This window comes from Dendrobates tinctorius, unplaced genomic scaffold (genome assembly GCF_039654945.1).
Source record: "Dendrobates tinctorius isolate UK_male_01 unplaced genomic scaffold, ASM3965494v1 ptg000046l, whole genome shotgun sequence".
Classification (NCBI taxonomy): Eukaryota; Metazoa; Chordata; class Amphibia; order Anura; family Dendrobatidae; genus Dendrobates; species Dendrobates tinctorius.
Genome location: NW_027361714.1, coordinates 35,261,314 through 35,278,720, shown reverse-complemented (window position 1 = coordinate 35,278,720; position 17,407 = coordinate 35,261,314). Strand labels below are relative to the sequence as shown.

The 17,407-nt window shown below is 47.0% G+C and overlaps 1 protein-coding gene across 1 annotated transcript in view; it reads left to right on the top strand.

The window, feature by feature from the left end:
- The window catches only part of MED23 (mediator complex subunit 23), a 189,012-nt gene that overhangs the window by 53,731 nt on the left and 117,874 nt on the right, over nucleotides 1–17,407 (top strand). The window contains exons 6-10 of the mRNA XM_073575818.1: nucleotides 4,251–4,349; nucleotides 4,929–5,030; nucleotides 6,525–6,594; nucleotides 9,649–9,761; nucleotides 16,676–16,771. Of these exons, the coding sequence (XP_073431919.1) occupies nucleotides 4,251–4,349; nucleotides 4,929–5,030; nucleotides 6,525–6,594; nucleotides 9,649–9,761; nucleotides 16,676–16,771 (480 nt within the window). The remainder of the gene's footprint in view (nucleotides 1–4,250; nucleotides 4,350–4,928; nucleotides 5,031–6,524; nucleotides 6,595–9,648; nucleotides 9,762–16,675; nucleotides 16,772–17,407) is intronic.

Below are 17,407 nucleotides of genomic sequence, written 5' to 3'. Positions count from 1 at the left end.
TCTAGTCACTGGAAACATCCTGGCAAATGATTCCCGGGAAGAAAATGACTAGACATCCTTTAGCCCTTTAGTTCAGACCTTGTCAGCAAATGGTCTGAATCTCCTAAGGTGGACCCGATGGTTTCACGCTTAGCATCTCACAGTCCTGTCCATTCCCGATGCGGCGTCTCTCAAGGACGCTACGGGCAGACAGATTAAGGCTCTAGCCAAATCAGCCTTTGAGGCGTCAGGCGCTTCTTTCTCCCCAAACTTTGCCTCCTCATGGGTGGCGAAAGCAATATCTGCCTGGGCCAAGATACTTCGCCGAGTCATTGTGGCGGCAGCTCCCACAGAAGAGCTAGCAGATTTGGCTGACCAAATTGCCCATGCGGGTAAATACCTATTGAATGCCTCCCTGGATGCTGCTGCTTGCTCAGCAAGAGCAAACGGCAACATTATTGCTATTCGCCGCATCCTTTGGTTGAAGGCGTGGAACGCAGATCCAGCTTCCAAAAAATCTCTCGCTGGCCTACGGATCCAGGGCTCCAGGCTCTTTGGGGCCAAGCTAGACCAGATCATTTCGGATGCCACCGGAGGCAAAAGATCTTCTCTGCCCCAATCCAAGCCAAGACGCCCCCTTCAACAGGCCCCCCCCCCCAGCCTTTTCGGCCCTTTCGACCTTTTCTCTTCGTCAGGCGGATCCTCCCAGCAGGACTGTTCTTCCGCACAAGGGGAAAGAAGGAAACCTTTCTTCAAACCTGCCCCTCGCTGGAGGTCTAGGAGCCGCCCTTCTAAGGCCTGTTTCACACTTCCGTTTTTTCAAATCCGTCAAAATCCGTTGTTTTCCGTAAAAAAACGGATCCGCCATTTTTTGCAGGATCCGTTTTTTTGTCCCATAGACTTCCATTACGGTTACCGCGGATCCGTCAAAAAAACGGATCCGTTTTTAAAAAAACGGATCCGTTTGCATCAGTTTCCGTCAAAAAAACGGAAACGGATCCGTTTGGCGGACACAAAAACGGAAGTGTGAAACAGGCCTAAGCCTCCGGTTCTCGCAGTCACAGAATGACAGGTCACCCCCCCCACCTGGGAATCTTTCCAGGGTGGGAGGCAGGCTTCTTCTTTTCAAGGAAATTTGGTTGGTGGCGGTCGACGCCTGGGTCAAGAAGATGGCAGTTTCTTCCTCTTTCGTCCACCTAAACAGCCCTCTCGTGCCCCAGGGCTTTCCCAGGCTCTCTCTTCTTCCCCCTAAGCTCAGGAGTAATCATACCCGTTCCTTGGCACAAACAGTTTTCCGGGTTTTACTCAAGCCTGTTCGTAGTCCCCAAAAAAGGACAGTTCCCTTTGCCCGATCCTGGACCTCAAACGGTTGAATCGCCACCTTTGGGTTCGCCACTTTCGAATGGAGTCTTTGCGTTTAGTGATCACCTCCATGGAGCCGGGGTAATATCTTTGCTCTGTGGACATTCAGAACGGTTATTTGTGCGTTCCTGTTTGTGAGCAGCATCAGAGGTTCCTCCAGTTTGCCATACAGGAGTGTCATTACCAGTTCACGGCTATCCCATTCAGTCTGACATCCGCCCCCAGGGTCTTCATGAAGATCATGGCGGCGGTCATGGCCATCCTTCGTTCAAAGGGGATTCTTATAATCCCTTATCTCGACGATCTCCTGGTCAAGGGTCCATCTCTCCGAGACTGCAATCAGTCTCCAGATCACTCTGGACACGCTGCGCTGTCTCGGCTGGATAATAAACAAAGGAAGGTCTATCCTGATCCCAACTCGGCGTCTCGTTTTCCTGGGCATGGAATTCGACACCATCCAAGCTCGAGTCTTCCTTCCGAAGGAGAAATTTTCCTCCCTCCGGCAGGGGATCAAAGCCCTAAAGCGCCCGGTCCCTCTTCCCCTTTGGCTCTGCATGAGAATCCTGGTGAAGATGATTGCCTCCATGGAAGTGCCGTATGCCCAGTTTCACTCCCTCCCTCTTCAGCTTGCCCTTTTGTCTGCCTGGGACAATATTACATTTTCCTTAGACAGACCGGTGCTTCTGCCTCCCAAGGTGAGGCAATCTCTAACCTGGTGGATGCTTTCCAACTCTGTTCTACGCGAGAGATCCTTCCTTCCTGTTCGGTGGCAGGTCACCACTGATGCCAGTCTTCTGGGTTGGGGAGCGGTTTTTCTCCACCTCACAGCGCAGGGCCGCTGGGATGCTCAGGAGACTCTCCTCCCAATCAATCTCTTGGAGATCAGGGCAAACCTTCTTGCCCTTATTCGCTGGCAGTCCCTACTCGACGGCAAGCCAGTACGCATCCAGCCAGACAACGTCACTGCCGTGGCGTACATAACATACCAAGGCGGAACTTGCAGCAAGCAGATCATGCTGGAGGTGACAAAGATTCTGTGTTGGGCGGAAAGCCATTTTCCCGTCATATCGGCTGTCCACATTCCAGGGGGTGGACAACTGGGAAGCAGATTTCCTGAGCCGTGGGGGGCTCATGTCAGGTGAGTGGTCTCTCAACCCTGCCGTCTTCCACCAGATTTGTCTGAGGTGGGGCGTTCCGGATGTCGACGTCATGGCGTCTCGAACGAACCACAAGGTTCACCTATACATAGCCAGGTCTCGGGATCCGATGGCCGTCGGTTGCGACGCACTTGTGGTCCCAGTTTTGCATGCCTGATCTGTTCCCACCTCTTCCCCCTGATTCCAAGAATTGTGAAAAAGATAAAGGCAGAAAGGGTCCCCGTTCTGTTAGTAGCTCCAGATTGGCCACGGAGGGCCTGGTATGCGGAGCTAGTGAACATGCTCTCGGATGTTCCCTGGAGGCTTGCAGACCACCCAGACCTTCTATCACAAGGACCCCTCTTCCACCCGAGTTCTCGGTCTCTGAATTTAATGGCATGGCCGTTAAGGCTGCAGTCCTGAGGGACGCAGGTTTTTCCCACACGGTCATACAGACCATGATTAAGGCAAGGAAGCCAGCGTGATCACGCATCTATCACAAATGTTGGAAAGCCTTTCGGTTTTTCTTTCCCACCCTTGGGACTGCTTTTGGACGTCCCATGATAATCTGTGTCCCCCAATGAAGCGAGAAAGAGGGATCTTTGGTACTTAACTTAAAATCTTTCTTGGAGCCTTCATTGGGGGACACAGCACCCTCCCTTAATGTTGTACCGTGTTGGCCAATGTGCCGTTGTTTGGTTGGTTCATAAGTTGAGTTCTTATAGTTGCTCCTACTACTGCTTTTGCATCAACTGAGGTAATTTGGGCCTGTCGGTAGGTGTATACTGCCGGGGAGGAGCTAACGTTTTCTTATTTGCATAGTGTCAGCCTCCTAGCGACAGCAGCATACACCCCATAGTAACCTGTGTCCCCCAGTGAAGGCTCCAAGAAATCCCTCTTTATCGTGTGTAGTGTTAAGAGTAGCAGAATATAAAACTGATAAATCTGGTATTGCTGAAATTGTTCTGATCTGAATAGCAAAGCTGTCTTATCACTTATGCCACATGGTGATCAGTGAAAACAAAAAACCTTTGCTGTTCATTCTGCCTCCCAAAAATTAGGATAAGACTCGGTTGACATTTATCCTGTGTTGTATGCATCAGGATTTCCATTTTAATCCCTTGAACAGAGTCTCCTCTTTTTAGCCTTGCCCAGCCCAAGTGTGTGTGTGTGTGTGTGTGTGTGTGTGTGTCAACCACAGATGTGTGCATGCCTATGAAGATGATTAACTGCCGTAATGGATTCCAGAGTCCAAACTCCATCTGCCCCATTGTAGTGGATGGTTCGTTCATGTGTTTCATAGGAATCACGTTTTTGTCAATCTGGACAAACTCGGACATATCATACGTCTGGGAGTCAGTCTCCAGTAGGTGTACCCGTCCAAAAAATGATGCACGGCAGAATAAGCATTCACTCTGTCTGCACCATTATAGACCATGTCCGTCCGTCAGTGTATATGGCTGAGTCCCGTTTTGCAGGGGGGTTTGGGCGTAAGCACAGACGGGACCAACGAACACATGCCAAAACGCAGTGTGAAAGCATCCTAATGCCAAACAAGAGCCCACTTTACAGGTACTTGTTCCCAGAAGCACAAACTGGTCGCAATATATTGGACACTACAATGGAATATTTGCAATTTTCACTCTGGAACATCAACTGTGAGCTAATTTCACTTGAAAGGTCCAAATGATTATTACTACACCTGAAAATTGCTATTCAGATTTGTAAAATGGAGCGCGTGTTACTGAAAATTTAACTTTTTTTTGTTGTCAGGGAGTTCGAGATCTCTTGAGAGTAATAGTGGAGAAAATACATACTATTCCGAATACTGTGAGCTCTGCTGTTGTACAGCAGCTTCTAGCAGCAAGAGAGGTAATCTTCATGAATGTGGATTTTTATTTCTTTTTTATTTTTGCTCTTAATGATTTTTTTTCATGGCAAAAAAAAAAAACCTTTCAGGTAATTGTTGAGCCTGGTCTCAATCGGACACTGGTCATCATGATCATAACTTATACATACTTCCACCTAAGAGTGATGATGATTTATGCTTATGAATGCTATGGATTTTGTGTGAGGAAGAACAATATTTCCTCCCATGTAGTTTTTCAGCAAGTATGTGTGTATGTATATTAATCACGATGTAAAAAGCATGCGCATAAAATACTTATGTGGAAAATGGGGTATAAGCATATGCAGTAATTAAAATTCCATAAGGATCAGTGCTTTGTCCCACATGACAAAAAAAATTAAATATAAAGATGTTTGAAATCCAAAGGACGCTATTCACAATATAATGGTCCAGTGTTCATACAATAAAGTCTCAGGCGCCAAAACGTAAGCTTAATAGTTAAGAAGCAGTACGTATATTATTTTAGAAGGGGCATAGGAGAATTAAGCCATTCACTGTGATGAATTATTAAATCCTGAGCAAAATGATGCTTTCTGTTACAGGTTGTAGCCTACATATTAGACCGAAACGCGTGCCTTCTACCGGCTTACTTTTCAGTAACTGAAATGCGTAAACTTTATCCTGAAGGAAAACTTCCACATTGGGTAAGGATTTTTTAGGGAAGGAAACACTTTGTCAGTATAGTGTGTGTACTCTTTTATTTGGAAGCAATATCCTACTGTTCTTTAGCCAAATTATAATCTTTTTATTTCATGGCATAAGACAGCCGCAAGTACCATAAATGAAAATAGTTGGCTTTTTTTATGACTTATTCATATTTGTGGTGGGTTGTTTTTTTGGCACACATAATGATGAACCTTTTAGCCCTGATTCATCAGTGTTCTCACCAGAACTCTGGCGAAACATTTTGAAAAGTCCCACAATTTTTACCCAACACAATTTTGCGCAAAAATATTGATAATTGAACGTTTTCACAACAGTTTTGTCCAGCTCTGCCAAGATGAGTGAAGCTGGGATGTGGCGTGACGACGTATTCTTGTCTAATTCGTGGCAAACTGTGTCGTACCTTATGAAAAAAATCTTGCTTCAGTCTCTGACTAAAGTAAGATTTGTGGCGAGGCACATGGCATTTTTAAGACATGCCTGATTCTTTAAGAGGCGTGTACATCTTAATGAATCGGACACCTTTCACTTGACTAGGCCCCCTCATCAATACTGTCATCAACAACACTTGTGTTGATCTCACTAGAATACTTAAGCTTCCATTACCATATTTCTAGGAGAATAAGACACACTTTCCCCAAAAAAATCTGGGAGGAAAAATGGAAGGAGGAGGTGGGTGCATCTTAGAGTCAGAATGGAGACTTTCTGGGAGATTACTGGTGGAGCAGGGTCCCTTCCTCAGGGAGCCAGCATCAGCAGAAGTGTGGCGATGCTGCGGCCCGGTGTTGGCGGTTAGTGGAGTACATCTCTGGTTTTACCATTGGCCATGTTCCTGAAGCTGTGGGCCACCGGAGGCAGGACGTGCGCAGATTGGGATCTCCTTGCACGTGTTTCCTCCAGCGGCCAATTTCCTGAAGCTTACAGCTTCAGGGAAATGGCCACAGGAGGCTGCGTGTGCGCAGATTGAGATCTCGACCCAGCCGAAATCCTAGCCTGTGCACGTGCCGCGTCCGGTGGCCCACAGCTTCAGGAAAATGGCTGCCAGAGCACTCTGCTCACCGCCGACATCGGGCCTCAGCATCACCTCACTTCCGCTTCCTGAGGAACGGACTATGCCTCCTGTGACCCTGCTCCACAGTCGCTGGCCCCCAAGTAAGATGCCTTAAATTTGGACTAGAAGACGTCCCCCCGCCCCCCCACAAAATCCTTTTTTTTTTTTTTTTTTTTTTTTTTTTTCCCTATTTTCCTCCCCAAAATTTGGAGTGCAGGTCCAAGAGATATGGTATTTCTATTAAAAAAGTATGTGTTTGCTTCCATTGACAATGGGAGTCAATGGCTGACTTAAACAGTTGGATAGGCTCTTCAGGTGAGTACATGCTGGGTATATGGGCCAAACGTGATGCTGAGAACCTGTGATGTTTTGTTTTTAATATGGTTGTCATGACATTTCTAAACCTCTTTCACCTTTCTTTCAGCTGTTGGGGAACTTGGTGTCAGACTTTGTTGACAGTTTTAGACCCACAGCAAGGATTAACTCCATCTGCGGTAAGATTAAAGCTAACCATAGTTGGTACAATTGAATTTTAATACATCCCTTCCTGAGGCATCCGATTCATCTTGTAGCCACTTATTTCCCTGCCACTAATGACCTGCCAAACATGCATGTCTTTTAACCCCTTTCTGACATCTGGCTTAAATTTACGCCGATGTGGGCTCTGGCGGTGAGGCCACATCTTTTCTGGCACATGTCAGCTGTTTTGAACAGCTGATATGTGCCTAGAATAGCTGCGATCCACCCATGGCTATTAATGCGTTAAATGCCGCTTCCAGCAATTGTGTCGTATATCCGCCTATTGGTGATCTGTGTCGCATGATTGCGAGTCACTGATGGGTTGGCATGACACCCAGAAGTCTCCTGGAGACCTCTATGTTGGTCAGTGCCAGATTGCTATGAGTGCTGCCCGGTGGTCGGTGCTCATAGCAAGTGAGGTATTTTGCTACATATAGGTGATCTGATTGTCGCCTGTACGTAGCAGAGGCGATCGGGTTATGGCAGCTTCTAGTCTCCCATGGAGACTATTGAAGCATGCCAAAAGTGTTAATAAAAAAAAAAAAAAAATGGATTAACCTGATTGTTAAATGGCGTAGCAAAAAAGTCAATACCAGAAATTTTTTTTTTTTTTTCTTGGTCGCCGCGACATTTCATTAAAATGCAATAATGGGCGATCAAAAGATCGTATCTGCACCAAAATAGTATCATTAAAAACATCAGCCCGGCATGCCAAAAATAAGCCCTCTCCCCAACCCAAGATCATGAAAAATAGTGATGCTGCGGGTATCTGAAAATGGCGCGCTTTTTTTTATATACCGTATTTTTCGCTTTATAAGACGCACTTTTGTTCCCCCAAATTTTGGGGGAAAGTAGGGGGTGCGTCTTATAATCCGAATATACGGGGGAGGGGGTGTGTGTGTATGTGTGTGTGTGTATATATATATATATATATATATATATATATATATATATATATATATATATATATATATATATATATATATATATATATATATATATATATATGTGTGTATATATATATGTACTGCAGGGTCCAGGGGAGGTGGGGGCAGCTTTGGAGCGGTGCTGTGAGCTGGTAAAAGCTGCCGAAGGAAGCCTTTGATCTCCTGCTCCCGCTCATATAATATGCACTGCCGCTGTCCATCACCATGGTGCTGAAACCGCACCACGGTGACTGGCTGGGGGAGCGGTGCATATTATAGCTGCCTGCGCCCTCCTTTGATCGCACATGATCCCCTGTGTTAGATATCGCACCCATGCTGCTGCCCATAGTAAAATAAAAAACTCTTTCCTTACCTCCTCCAGCGCTGATCTCCCGGTGTCTCTGCTGCTGCTGTCATCAGCACTCTGCTGTGCTGATCACATGACCGGCTCTGAGAACCAGGAAGTGGAGGAGGAGCTCAACCACACTGAGGGAGACACGAGGAGGGACAGCGCTGAGAAGGTAAGGAAAGAGTTTATTTTACTAAAAGCAGCAGCATGGAGGCGATATCTAACACAGGGTGATGTGTGCCAGCCACCAGTGTGCCAGCCACAGGGGGGCCAGTGTGCCAGCCACAGGGGGGCCAGTGTGCCAGCCACAGGGGGGCCAGTGTGCCAGCCACAGGGGGGCCAGTGTGCCAGCCACAGGGGGGCCAGTGTGCCAGCCACAGGGGGCTATATTCAATATAAGGTGGCCATATCCAGATTAAGGGGGCTAATTTTAGGGTGGGGGGGCTATGAGGGACATATACCCTATATGATTTGTTAGACGGACACTGGCATTATAAGACGGACCCCATTTATTAAAAAATTCTCTATTCCTTCACCACATTTGGGGGTGCGTCTTATAATCAGGTGCGTCTTATAAAGCGAAAAATACGGTATGTGTGTATGTGTGTGTATATATATATATATATATATATATATATATATATATATATATATATATATATATATATATATATATATATATATTAATATTAAAAAATGCTATGGCTCTGGGGAAAAAGGGGAGCAAAAAATGAAAATGCAAGACTAAACATACAAGAGAGTTGAGGAACACAGTTTTTACCTTGATAGTCATCTTCAGCTATCTTATGAATATGGAAGCTTTAAATTTGCGCAGGCCCAGAGTCATTGAACAATTTATGAATGTCCCTATTAATCAAAGATATGAAAAATGTACGGACAGTAATCATTTAGGGGTAGGTCATCAATATTTGATCGGTAGGAGTCCAATGCCCGGCTGCTCCACTGATCAGCTGAAACGGCTCCAGGTGTGACATGTAACCATATGCTGCAGACCACAGCTCCATCAGTGTATAGTGGCTGCTGTGGGTATTGCACATTGAATTTCTATTGCATTTCAGATGTGCTCTGCAGCTCTGTTCCATGTGTTACATCTGGCTGCTGGAGCAAATAAAAGCTGATCAGTGGGGCTATCAGACCCCCAATGATCTCCTATTGATGGCTTTTTTATTTTTATAAAGGATAGGCCATCAATATGGTGTGAACGGAGAGCTCCTTCAATATAACACATTGTTAAAGGTGTTTTCATGTGTTGCGAAAACCTCTGTCCCCTCCTGCAGGGTGGTTCTTGTTGTGGGGTTTTTTTTTTTGTTTTTTTTTTTTTTGTATAAAAGACAAACTGCTTTACTCCATCTCTCTGGGTGCAGAGCTAAGTCTCCTCCGCTGCTCCCTGTGTCTTGTTACTGCCTTCAGTGCAGATGTCACCTTGAAAGCACTGCAGCCAGTTAATGAGCCCAGCAGCTTTGCCCGAGTTGCCGGCACGAGCCGTACAGTTGCTGAGCTCATTGATTGGCTGCAGTGCTGTCAACTGACATCAGTGCTGCAGGCAGTCAGACACCAGGAGCAGCTACTGAGACTCTACCCTTGGCCCAGGGAAGGTGCGTAAAGAAAAGTTATTTAAAAACTGCTGCCGGGGCACAGAAGAAGGTAAGATCAGATGCAAGAAACACTGTTAAATGTTGTGCAAAGTTTTGAGAGAAAATTTAATGTTTCTTTATTACACACAATGTCCCAAGGCCGCTGCAGTCTTCTTCCTGTGGTGAATAATTCCGGAGCCATCTGCAATTCTTGGAAGTTGGACCCTTTAACATTGCGCTTCCCTTTGAAAGGTCTATTACCTTATGATAAGGTGAATCAGTCTTTTCTTCCTTCTTGTGTTTTTATCATAATCAAAAGGAGGCTGTCGCCAGGCTTTCCATGTGAACGCCCACTATATTCCCCATGTAGCGCTCTATAGCCCACCAAAAGAAAATAACTTTTGAAGTTGATCTGCACTGCCCTCTATTATTCACGGAGTGGTCTGACTGGCATTTCTGTTTTGGGCTCTGCCTTTTTCCGCAACATCTGTTTGATGTACACAGACCACATTACCGGGCATGAGACTTTTCCCTTCACCCATGACAGCACCACATGAGAGAGGGATCCGCCCCGCCAGGACAGGAACCTACTGAAACATAAGGGGGCGGCACCTCTCCCCCGCTTCAGTTGGGTTCCTGTCCTGGAAAGGAATCCCTCTGACAGCGGCGGTGCCTGTCAGGATGAAAGACCCAGGGCCGTCCCGGCGTGTAGAGTCCGCAGGGCTGTCTTACCTGCGACGCCGGCCGTCGGCAGCTGGTAGCGCAGTCCCCGGGGTTTTGCCTGATTCGGGCCCCGGGTTCGTGCGGGCACGTCCTGATGTCCTCCCTTCGGAGGTTCCTCCACGTGCCGCCCTCCCCCTGCGCGCGCCTGTCCTTCGCCTGCATGCAGGGGAAGCCGGGGGTGGAGACCGGCGTCTGATGTCAGCGGCGCAGAGGATTCTGGGAGCGCGACCGCTGACGTCATCAGGACGCGACGGTCATGGCGCCGGCCAGGCGGCTGGCGGTCGCGGGGGGAGGGGTAATGAGGGGCTCACTCACCGATAAAAGAGGGAGCAGAAGCGGCTGCAGGGGTGACAATGGCGTCTCAGGAGGATCGCTCACCGTCCCCATTGTCTCTGCCCCCATCGCAAGCTTCTGGTTGCAAGAGCCGCTCGAGCGGCAAAAGCAGCAGCCGTCCAAGTCACCGATCGAGGGACTCCTCGAGGTCAAAAGAGCGCAGAGCGCAGGCTCCTTCGCAGCCTCAGAGCCCGGTACCGGTCTTTCCTGGGTGGTGAGTGATCTCCGTGAAAGTTAGACAACATTATAATAGGCCTTCCTATGTCTTTTTTTTTTTTTTTTTCTCTCCTTCCCTTTACTTAGAGAGGCAAAAAAGCTATAAGTAAAAAGAAAAACAGAGAATGTGCAATATGCCGCAGCCCTTTAGCGAAAGATTGCCAAAAGGACTTATGTGCCAGCTGTATCCAGCGGACTATGGCTGAAGAGGTGCCGAGCCTGGCAACAAACCTCAGATCCATAATAAAATCTGAGGTACAGGGCTCGCTTAAAAAATTATTAAAAAAGAAGAGCAAGAGTAGGAAAGCCTCCCCGAGTTCCTCGTCAGGCTCCTCTTCTTCAGAGTATCAAGCGGAGCACGGGTCATCTTCATCCTCAGACAGTGATACGGGGGGCAGACCTTGCTTTCCAGTAGAAGATACGGACGCTCTCCTTAAAGCCATCAGGTCCACTATGGGCCTGCAGGAGGAGAAGATAGAGAGATCGCTGGAGGATGTAATGTTTGGCGGCCTGCAAGAAAGGAAGAAGCGTACCTTTCCGGTCAATGACAAGGTTCAGGCCCTAATCGAGAGAGAGTGGAAGAAACCGGAGAGGTCAGGTAGCCTTCCCTCCTCTTCAAAGCGAAGATACCCCTTTGAGGCTAAGGACACGGACGTCTGGGACAAAGTCCCAAAGATTGACGCGGCAGTGTCTAGGTCTTCTAAGAAGTCGGCCCTGCCCCTGGAGGATTCGGGGGTTTTGAGAGACCCCTTGGATTACCTAAGGCACACTTGGGAGGCAGCGGCAGGGGGTCTGAAACCAGCAATAGCCGGCACCTGTACAGCCCGGTCATTAATGGTCTGGTTGCAACAACTTGAAGAAAAATTAGTCTCCAAAGTACCAAGAGAAAAAATATTAGGAGAAATGTACCTGCTACACGGAGCTGCCGCCTTCTTGGCTGACACCTCCGCCGACTCAGTGAGGTTAACGGCAAGAGCAGCGGGGCTATCGAACGCCGCAAGACGGGCGTTATGGCTCAAAGGCTGCCCTGGGGACATTCAATCTAAAGCAAAATTATGCTCGTTACCATGTGATGGGCAGTTCCCGTTTGGAAAAAACCTGGATGACATCCTGGAGAAAGCCGGTGATAAAAAGAAGGGCTTCCCCAGATTCATGGGTGATCAAAGAAGACCGCCCTTTCGGAGGGGAAGGTTCAGTCGAGGCCGTCCCCCGGGAGAGCGGAAAAGGTGGGACGACAAGAGGAAAAAAGAACCAGGGTTCATGTTTGGGGGAACTTCCTCAACCGCCAAAAAATCCCCGCAATGATACCAGCCCTCCTGTGGGGGGAAGATTGAGGTTCTTTTCCCAAGAATGGGAGAAAATATCGGCCAACAATTGGATTCTGAACATTATAAAGAATGGCCTAAAAATCCCCTTCTTCCAGCATCCAAGAGCTTCATTTGTGGTAACCCCCATCAGGAAGGAACCAGGAGAGCAGTTAGCCATAGAGACAGAAATCTTAGGACTGTTGGAGAAACGAGTTCTGATAGAGGTCCCAAAAGATCAAGAGAGAAGGGGGTTCTATTCTCCCCTCTTCCTAATAAAAAAACCCGATCTTTCCTTCAGAACAATAATAAATCTCAGGCGCCTCAATCAATGGATCATGAACCAAACATTCAAAATGGAATCGGTGACTTCGGCCATAAAGCTGTTACACCACAACTGCTTCATGGCCGTAATAGATTTGAAGGATGCCTATTACCATATCCCGATGCACCAAGAATACCAGAAATACCTGAGGGTAGCCCTATACATCCAGGGCGACCTCAGGCATTTTCAATTTACAGCTCTTCCGTTCGGCATCTCCATAGCGCCAAGGATTTTTACAAAAGTAATAGCAGAAATGACAGCTTTCCTTCGAATCCACAATGTGATTATGGTGCCTTACTTGGACGATTTTCTGGTCATTGGCAATTCAGAACATCACTGCGCACATCAGGTAGACAAGATAACAGAGACCCTGCAAAAACTGGGTTGGATGGTAAACTTAAAAAAATCAAAACTTCAACCCCTAAGGAAACAGACATTTCTAGGTTTTGTCTTGGACTCCGACCGACAAGTTTGTCTCTTGCCAGAGAAAAAAACTAGAGAAGGTGAGAGAAATGACTCTTACGGCAATACAGCATCCTCACATGACCCTAAGAAGGGCAATGTCCCTGTTGGGCACGCTAACAGCCTGTATCCCGGCGGTCAACTGGGCACAGTTTCATACCCGACAACTGCAGGTGGAAATCTTGTCAGATCAGAAACGATTAAAAGGGTATTTAGAAGGGAAGCTGGAACTTTCTGAAAGGGGGAAAAACTCTCTCACCTGGTGGCTAGACGGCACAAATTTAGCAGGGGGGACTTTGTGGCACAGGTCCGTGTCCGATGTAATATTGACAGACGCAAGCTCCTCAGGATGGGGGGCACACCTGAGAGAACATATAGCCCAAGGGTCCTGGAGTCACATAGAGCAGAAGGCTTCCTCCAACTTAAGAGAGTTGAGAGCGATAAACAGAGCCCTAGATACATTCATTCCCATGTTACAGGGCCAAAACGTCCGAATTATGTCAGACAACAGGGTGGCAGTGGCGTATGTCAACCACCAGGGAGGGACAAGGTCAAACTCCCTAATGGACGAAGCCAAAAGAATCTTCCTCAAGGCAGAACAACATCTAACCTCCCTGAAAGCCCTACATATCAAAGGGACAGAAAATGTTCAAGCCGACTTTCTAAGCCGCAACAAGTTAAAACAGGGAGAGTCGGCCTTAAATCGTGTAATATTCCAGAGGATAGTACAGTTATGGGGACAGCCGGTAATCGACCTCTTTGCCACCAAAAGCAACCGGCAAGTGAGGAGGTTCTGCTCATTGAACCCAGGGGAAAACCCGTGGGCAGTAGATGCTCTACAAATCCCGTGGTCGTTCAAACTGGGCTATGCCTTTCCCCCAGTAGCGTTAATCCCGGCAGTGATAAAGATAAGAGACGAGCAAGCCAGAGTAATCCTCATAGCCCCGTTCTGGCCAAAAAGGCCGTGGTTTTCACTACTACAAATGATGTCTCTCTCGGACCCGTGGGTACTGCCAGAAATTCCAGATTTATTAGCTATGGGGCCGATATTCCACAAACAAGTCAAGGGGCTCCATCTGACGGCGTGGAATTTGAGAGGGCACTTTTGAGAGATAAAGGGTTTTCCCCGGGATTGGTGACTACTCTAATGAAAAGTAGAAAACCAATAACAACCAACATATATGGCAGGACGTGGAAGAAATTCCTACAATTCCTGGGAAAACCGTTAGGTCAAGAACCTCCAATCGAGTCCATCTTGGAGTTCTTGCAGGCAGGCCTAGAGCTAGGCCTGGCGGTAAATACCCTCAAAGTACAGGTTTCAGCGCTGGGGGCATTATACAATTGCAATATAGCGGAAAACAGATGGGTAGCCAGGTTTATAAAATCTTGCCACAGACCTAGGCCAATTTCCTTACCGAAAATAGCTCCATGGGATCTAAATCTGGTACTGGAATCCCTTACGAAGGAGCCGTTTGAACCCATACAGCAGATTTCAACTAAAAATCTGACCCTAAAAACCATCATTCTGGTAGCTCTAACATCGGCACGTAGGGTTAGTGACTTGCAGGCCCTTTCAGTCAACCCGCCATATACACAGATATACCAGGATAGGGTGGTTATGAGAACAGACCCTGCTTACTTGCCGAAAGTAGTAACTAACTTTCACCGAAACCAAGAAATTGTCCTCCCTTCCTTTTGCGAGAATCCGAAAAACCCAGGGGAGGAAAAGTTTCATAGCCTAGACGTTAAAAGAGCCTTAGTAGAGTATATGTCTATAACCAGCCAGTGGAGGAGGTCCCAGTCCCTATTTGTAGCCTTCCAGGGTGCTAGGAAAGGTTATGGAGTGTCAAAGGGGACTATTGCCCGATGGATTATGGAGGCCATTAGTGTAGCCTATTCGGTTAGTGGCGTCCCGGTTCCTGACGGCATCAAGGCTCATTCCACCAGAGCCGTGGCGACCTCCTGGGCTGAGAAAGCAGAGGTATCAATAGAGCAAATTTGTAAGGCCGCTACCTGGGCCTCACCCTCAACTTTCTTTAGACACTATAGACTAAATCTATCCTCCTCGGCTGACTTGACCTTTGGTAGAAGGGTGCTGCAAGCGGTGGTCCCTCCCTAAGGTGTTCGAAGTCTCCAGAATCTCTCATGTGGTGCTGTCATGGGTGAAGGGAAAAACCACCATGGTTACTTACCGGTAGCCGGTTTTTCCGGAACCCATGACAGTTCCGGAACCCATGACAGCACCCGTATATTTCCCCCCCTTTTTCACCGTTTGGGTGTGCACAATAGTCGGGTGTTTTTGTGTGATGTGGTGTTGGATAAATATGTAACTAACCGGGAAGTCCTCTCAAATGCTCTGTAATCCAACTGAAGCGGGGGAGAGGTGCCGCCCCCTTATGTTTCAGTAGGTTCCTGTCCTGGCGGGGCGGATCCCTCGCTCATGTGGTGCTGTCATGGGTTCCGGAAAAACCGGCTACCGGTAAGTAACCATGGTGGTTTCCCAGCTGTGTGCACGAAGTAGCGGTAATTCATAGGTAGAAGGGCTCCAGTGCACTGCAGAGACGGGAGACCGAGCACTGCCCAAAGACTCCCATCCGACCACTCCAAGTGCATTAGATCACTGGACAACTTCTAAGCTTTTTTTCTTTAAGGTATATTACGCTGCTTGGGGAATATATTTGGGGTTTGTTACAAATGTATTAAAAGGCTGGAGGATATGGTGGCAATAGCCTTTATAGGGGAACCCAATGACTGGTTCCCTTTTTAATGTTTTATTTATTTTTATGTAAAGCTGCTAATCCTTCTAGGACTACTGCTAAGATTTTTTTTTTATGTTGGATACAAAGTTGCCAAGACTATTGATTGTTAAATATACCAGGTTACGCTGCCATGTGCTCCTGTATATGCTTGGTTATCCATATAAGTGATTTTAGAATAACCTACATTTAACTTAATGCTTGGCAAAAATTCAAGGGGTTATCTCACCAGAGATGTGCCATAAATGTTTAATATATGTAGATTCCAGATTAGGGTAAAGTGGGGCCGCTTGTGTTGGCTCTCTCCATTCATTGCTATGGGAGTTCCGACAATGGCAGAGAATATTTGCTCGGCTCTATTCAGTCCTCCTATAGCCTTAATGGAGAGAGCTTGTACAGGTGCATGCTGGATCTGGGGATCATGAGGCACCCATCTCTAGATTGGGGGGTCTCAAGTCTCAGAGGTCTCTTGTGAGACAACCTCTTTAAGTGAATACTTTTCATCCTGTTTATAAATAAACGTTCCGAATACTCTTGATTCAGCAGCTCTTAACCCTTTTCCTAGTTCTGCCTTCAGTGATCAGCACCCATATGGAATTGTTTCTGCTGTCTCATACATGAAAGGCTGAGATGGGAATAATCCTTTAGCCTTTCTTGCTTTCAGGGATTTTGACATATCCAATGAATATAAGTGTGGGTACCTCCTGCTTTGCAGCTGCTGCTGAGCCCATATACTTTAATGGAGATGTGCTTATGCTTGTGTGTTTCTCCCCATTGAAGGCTAGGTGAGTTACAGACAAAGCTAAGCAAGCAATTTCCTAAATTCAATGTGGATATGCCATAAAATCCCCCATTCCTAGAATGGCCCCTAGGCTGGGCTCTCACACTGCTGTGACTACATGCAGACAAAACTATGCCGGCATGTATGTGCCAATTACCGCCAGACCTTTGGTGGGAAAAAGAAACTGCCTGCAATATTCTGCAGCTATTGGCCACCCATGCAAGCTTTGAAGATGCAAGCCTTGTTTTTACCATGTCTGATTTTCTGCTATATACATTTCTTGCAGGACTTATTTGAACCACAAACTGCTCTGTTGAGATATGTCCTTGAGCAGCCCTACTCCCGGGATATGGTGTGCAACATGTTGGGTCTAAACAAGCAGGTATTCCCATGATTATTTTCCCTCTCGGTATTGCTCTATCCCCTACGTTTTTCTTTGCTATAGCAGCCTGAACAAAACAGTTGTGATAGTAGTCCCTTTTTATATTTCTTTAAGTATCTTGTGGGCACTTTGGGAAAACTCCTTATTTAGTCCTTCCTGCCTGGGGGATTCATAGTCCAGTAGTTATTTGAAAAATGACTTTTTGTTTTGCATTGCTTTCCCCTTCCTATAAGGCCAGTCTCAATAGAGCCCTCTGCCAGCCCTTACTGCACCATGTACCGTAATAATCCACAAACCATTCCCCAAAGTTCTTTTGAAATGTCACCCTCGTTTAACACATGTAAATTGTTGCTACCCTTTGCAGACACCAATGGTGGGTATATTCTGACTCAGGGCATCTTGAGGCTGGCCTCATAGTCACTGTTTTGTCTTTTCTTTTTTTCTTCCTTTATTTTTGTTCTGTCTTGTCCTGCCCATCCTCCAATGCTCTAGACCTTGAACATTGCTCAGGTATGTTCACAACCTTTTTCTTGTATTGTGACTAACAGTCCTGCTGGCTGATTTGTAGCCGCTGACCCCCTCCTAGAAAACATACATTCCCGGTCAGGGCTTGAAATTGGCAAAGCTGCAACATAC